Source organism: Pan paniscus, chromosome 17, assembly GCF_029289425.2.
Source record: "Pan paniscus chromosome 17, NHGRI_mPanPan1-v2.0_pri, whole genome shotgun sequence".
In the NCBI taxonomy this organism is placed as follows: domain Eukaryota; kingdom Metazoa; phylum Chordata; class Mammalia; order Primates; family Hominidae; genus Pan; species Pan paniscus.
The window spans coordinates 67112792-67118791 of record NC_073266.2 but is presented as its reverse complement, the minus strand read 5'-3'; the positions used below and the strand labels follow the sequence as shown (position 1 = coordinate 67118791).

Below are 6000 nucleotides of genomic sequence, written 5' to 3'. Positions count from 1 at the left end.
TAGGTTGGGGCAGCTATATTCTTTCAAACTTTAAGAATTGGCCAGGCATGGTGGCTCACACCTATAATCCCAGAACTTTCAGAGACTGAGGCAGGCGGATCACTTGAGGCCAGGAGTTTGAATCCAGCCTGACCAGCCTGGCCAACATGGCGAAACCACATCTCTACTAAAAATACAAAAATTAGCTGGACATGGTGACGCATCTCTGTAATCCCAGCTACTCAGGAGGCTGAGGTGGGAGGACCACCTGAGCCCAGGAGGCAGAGGTTGTAGTGAGCCAAGATTGCCACTGCACTCCAGCCTGGGTGACAGAGACAGGCTCTGTCTCAAAAAAAAAAAAAAAAAAAAAAAAAAAATTGAGTTGCCAGACCATTAAGAACTTTATAATTTTTTATTATTTTACTATTTAAAAATTGTAATCTTCAAATTGGTTAACCTTAGGTAAACACTAACCATATATTTGTTTTTATACATTATATACACGAGAAATAAATAGTCTTCCAAATAGCATTTTTTAAAAAGCATCATTATATACAATTAAGGCTTCAAGCCAGGTGTATAAATATACAACCCACTGAGAATTCAATTCGCAAAGCTTCCATTAGTAAAAACAGAAGTCAGAAGTGACCAGGATGTACAGCCAATAATATGGGTTGAGCAACCCTAATCCAAAAATCCAAAATCCGAAATGCTCCAAAATCCAAAACTTTTTGAGCACCAACAAGACAACAAATGGGAAAACCCCTCACATAAGTTACCACAAACCATGCTTCATGTACACAACTATTTAAAATATCGTATAAAATTACCCTTAGGCTATGTGGATAAGGTGTAACTGACACATCAATGAATTTTGCGTTTAGGCTCGGGTCCTATTTCCAAAATATCTCATTATGTATATGCAAATATTCCAAAATCTGAAAGTAATCTAAAATTTGAAACACTTCTGGTTCCAAGCATTTTGGATAAGGGATACTCAACCTGTACAAGCTTCGCTTTGGCTAGAAAGCAATCACAGAAACAAAAGAAGCACACAATTGGCTTGAGAACATATCTTGAATTAAGACTCAACTGGTTATGTCTTCAGAAGTTTAACAGTGATACAACTTTGGCACGATACAGATTAAAACAATGTCCTTAGAAAACCTAAGTACAAAGAAAATCATTCTTCCTCTCCTGCTTGGTGTCACACTTCCTCCCAAATCTCAGCCATAAAAAGTCCAACCGTTGGCACAGATGTTCTCCTGGTTATACATTAATAAAAGGGCTTAGGATTTTATGGATGGCTCTATAAAAAAAAAAAAGTCCTTGTTTGTCTCACGTCTGGGGCATATTGGTGGGAATTGGCTGCAAAAGTCTTCATGGAGTTTCAGAGATAGACTTTGCCTCCAGGAAATCTGAGTCCTCTCCCTGGCTGCACCACTAACTAGTATATAAGTCTAGGCATGTGGCTGAACCTCACTAAGCCTCAGTTTTGTAAAATAGGGATAATAATAGTTGCCCTTCTCCCCCTACTCTAATTAGGTAATGCATACACAAATCTTTTGAAAAGTATAAGTGTCTCAGATATTGTATTAATTCAAATCAAGATCTAGAATTTGTGGCTTTTCCAAGAAGTTCAACAAGAAAAGGCACTGGTATTAAAGTAAAATATTTCAAAGAGGAAAAAAAGCACTGTATTAAATCTTAGAACCAGCTCTGTCTGGCAGGTGCTGGTTTCTGTGTACACAGATGTGTATTACATATGTCATAACTTCTATCTCCCTAAACAGAAGAGATTTGCTCCAAAGCAGTTATATCTGGCAACCGGCCATCATTCTGGCCCCAGCATGAATGACACTCTGCTTGCTATTCTGCTAGTGATCAAACATGTCACTCATAGGGGAGGTGGCACATAATAACTAAGAAGGTGGCACATAATAACTAAGAAGAAATAGAAACCACTTAAAGCCTCAGGGTCCCTGATGCTTATATCCTATAGCCTCCCCCAGGCCCCAGGTGCCTTTCCCCATGCATATACACATACACCATCCAAACAGAAAGAGGGTCTAGAAATCCCAACTCCACTGGGTTCCAAATGGAGAGGCTCAGTAATATGTCCATTGCCACATTCTAATTAATTTTAAGTGTTCAATAGACATTTGCTCAATTAAAAAATGAACAGAAAAATAGGAAAGCCAATGATGTGTGCTTCAGAGAGCGAGCTGGGGAGCAGGACGGAATGGCTAAGACGTAAGAAGTATGGTCAGTGCAACCCATGAGAACCCCAACAGTCAGGGCCCGAGCAAGATACCAGGCCTGCCATCCTGACATGAGTCAGCTCTTGTCGGAAGGACTTCTCACTGAGGCTCAAAGCAGGCTGAGCAGCTGACAGCCTTCTACACAGGGCCTCTTCGGAGCCAGCGTTCCTCGTCAGGCAGAGTACAGGCTCACCCAGCAACTGAGAAACCAATCCAGTGTGCATGAGAGGCCCCGGGCACCCAGCTGCTTACACACAAATCTGGACTTGGTGCTCTGGAGGTGCGGACAGAGGTTTGGAGTTAGAGCTATTCAAGAGAGGCAGCAAGAGCTATAGCAGCGCAGTCCCCTCCCGCGAGGAGTCCCAGCCATCACAGGAGACCAGTTGTTCCCAGTGCTCCAGGGTCAAGGCTGAGAAGAATCCTTCCATCGGGTGGGTCCTCAGCAGTAACTTTCCTCCATGGGCTTGGATAGCAGGAAGTCTTGCTGCCTTGCTGGCAAGACTTGCCCGGGCACCCTCAGGGAAGCTCTACGGTGGGACTGAAAGAAACCGTGTGAGAGTGGCATTCATTAGCTCACGCACCAGCAAACGTGCAAACCTGTATTCAGGGTGTGCTCTTTTGACCTTAAGGCCAAGCTTTCTGACACCCCTATGGGACTATTTTACATGTGTTCCTTTCAGAAGAAATGGACAAGGTCCCGAGTGCTGCCTTCTCTCCCTAACCTGACAAGCCACAGATGCACTTTGAGAAACACCACACTGCAGCACCCTCTGGACCCTGAGTTGAGTACATCACAGTTCTTGCATTTACGTATTATCCACCCACAACATACACACACACACACACACAATCACAGACACACAAGTGTGGGGAGAACTATCAAAGTGTCCTCTTTGCCTTGATCTAGAAATACAAGAGAGACACTGTATTGGCAGAAAGGGGGCAAGACTGAGAGTTAGGAGACCTGGATTCTAGTCTCAGCTACGTGAACGCACCACTGAACCTCTCTGAATCTCAGGCTCCTTATCAGTGAACATGTGAACAGCATTCATGTCAGGAGGGAGGATGCTAAACATGTTACATATGATGCTATGACTTCCTGGTGTTCATTTATTACTTGGACTCCTATTGTTTTTGAGGGAATGGAAGAGGACAGCTTGTTTTCTAAAATTAGTAGTGAGAGGGTGAGTCATAGAGTTCTCAGGTATATGAATTCCAAAGCGGGAAAGAAGAATAAATATCTTAGCCTTTATCATAAGAATAGCCATCCTGACTGGACACAGTGGCTCATGCCTGCAAACCCAGCACTGGGAGGCCGAGGCAGGCAGATCACTTGAGCCCAGGAGATAGAGACCAGCCTGGGTAACATGGTGAAACCTCATCTCTACAAAAAATACAAAAATTAGACAGGCATAGTGGCACATTCCTGTAATCCAAGCTACTCAGGAGGCTGAGGTAGGAAGATCATCTGAGCCCAGGGAGGTCGAGGCTGCAATGAGCTGTGATCATGCCACTGTACTCCAGCCTGGGTGACAGAGCAAGACCCTGTCTCAATAAAAAAAGAATAGCCTTCCTTAGTCATCTTTCCTGGGTGTGTCCAATCTACATGGTTGTCTGGAGGATCAATGAAGTTAATATATGTGGAAACACTTTGAAATGTATACATTTAAATACATAAAGATTTACAATCGTTATAGTAGTAGAAAATCATACGAGCCTACGCTAGACCGAGTCCCTTAATTAGATGGCGTGAGTCCTGTGCTGATGGTGCTTGTGGTTGTGTTGAGCTCCTAACCAGGAGACAGAGCAGCTGGAATGCAGCGCAGCCTTGGGGGTGGCAAGTGGTTAATCACAGGGGACCCCGGAGCACGGGCACAGCTGCCTGATAATTGATACCCAGACAGACCCAAGGTGATTCATCTGAGCACTTGGAGCCTCAGTGCTCAACAACACAGGCCTTGGGGTAGACCGACCTGCTTCAACTCCCTCTGCCATTGTTGGGGGCCTTGGGAGAGAAACTTCATCTCCCTGAGCCTCGGTTCCTCATCTGTACACAGGGATAACAACCCCTGCCTAGTGGGGTTGATGATAAACATCATTATGTAAGTCTCTGGGTGCAGGCTGGGCCCAAGCTAAGTGCTAGGTGTACCACAGCAGTATTATTATCTAGTACCCTGGTTAGAGCAAAGGGTGGCGACCAGCATGGTGTGAGGAGACAGTCTCCTTCCTCCTCAGCAGGTGTTTTGGCTTAGAGGGCGTGTGGCTGTTCCCCAGGATGAGCCCACTGCCTCACACCACAAGATGGGCCTTCCTCACATCTGAAATAATGGATTGCAGCATGGGACAAGGGGATAGTGAAGCATGACAACCCCTGTCTCACTTAGCTCCACATACATGGGCATTTCTGTTTCCCAAAAAGGGGAAGGATTGGGGTTGGGCACCGTGGCTCAAACCTGTAATGCCAGCACTTTTGGAGGCCAAGGTGGGCAGATCACTTGAGATCAAGAGTTTGAGACCAACTTGGCCAACATGGTAACTTGGCCAACATGGCGAAAACCCATCTCTACTAAAAATACAAAAATTAGCCAGGCGTGGTAGCAGGCACCTGTAATCCCAGCTACTCGGGAGGTTGAGGAAGGAGAATCACTTGGACCCAGGAGGCGGAGGTTGTAGTAAGCCAATATCACTCCACTGCACTCCAGCCTGAGCGATAGAGCGAGACTTTGTCTCAAAAAAAAAAAAAAAAAAAAAAAGTGTGTGGGAGAATTAGGCCCACACTCACCTGCATTCTAGAAAACCTAAGAAAGGAGAACATGCTTTGTGCTTCTCTTTATCTCCCACCCCATTCCCAAACCTGACCTGGTGGCCAGAAGGAAGCTAGGAGCCCTTAGGCACCTTCCCACAGCTCTAGTTATTACAGAGGTCAATCAAAGATGGCAGGGGCCAGGCACAGTGGCTCACACCTGTAATCCCAGCACTCTGGGAGGCCAAGGCAGGCGGATCACTTGAGCCATGGAGTTCAAGACCAGACTGGGCAACATGGTGAAACCCCGTCTCTGCAAAAAAATACACAAATTAGCTCAGCGTGGTGGCATGTGCCTGTGGTCCCAGCTATACAGGAGGCAAAGGCGGAAGATCACCCAAGCCTGGGGAGGTCGAGGCTGCAGTGAGCCAGGATCATGCCACTGCACTCCAGCCTGGGTAACAGAGTAAGACCATGTCTCAAAGGAAAAAAAAAAACATACTTCAAAGATGGCAGGCATGGGCACCAACCTGGGGACTTAGTTACAGAGAAGATCTCATGCCAGTAGGCTCATGTGCAATGAACCCCTACAGGTTGAGGCAGGACAAAGAACAGAAGAGACATTAACACTTCCAACATCCTATCTACAGTATTTCACTTGCTTCTTTATCTCCTAGCAGAAGGTCAGCTTCTTTCTTTTTTTTTTTTTTTTTTTTTTGAGACGGAGTCTCACTCTGTCACCCAGGCTGGAGTGCAGTGGTGCAATCTCAGCTCACTGCAAGCTCTTCCTCCCAGGTTCATACCATTCTCCTGCCTCAGCCTCCCGAGTAGCTGGGACTACAGGCACCCGCCACCATGCCCGTCTAATTTTTTATATTTTTAGAGAGATGAGGTTTCACTGTGTTAGCCAGGATGGTGTCGATCTCCTGACCTCGTGATCCGCCTGCCTCGGCCTCCCAAAGTACTGGGATTACAGGCGTGAGCCTCCACGCCTGGCCCTTTCTTTCTTTTTGAGAC

At 45.8% G+C, this 6000-nt stretch overlaps 1 protein-coding gene across 2 annotated transcripts in view; it reads right to left on the bottom strand.

The window, feature by feature from the left end:
- Positions 1 to 377: 377 nt before the first annotated feature.
- LIPG (lipase G, endothelial type) overlaps positions 378 to 6000 on the bottom strand; it is a 29978-nt gene continuing 24355 nt past the window's right edge. For both annotated transcript variants that reach the window (XM_008952561.6, XM_003827208.5), the window contains exon 10: positions 378 to 2778. In XM_008952561.6, coding sequence (XP_008950809.1) covers positions 2757 to 2778 — 22 coding nt within the window. In that variant the 3' untranslated portion in view covers positions 378 to 2756. The remainder of the gene's footprint in view (positions 2779 to 6000) is intronic.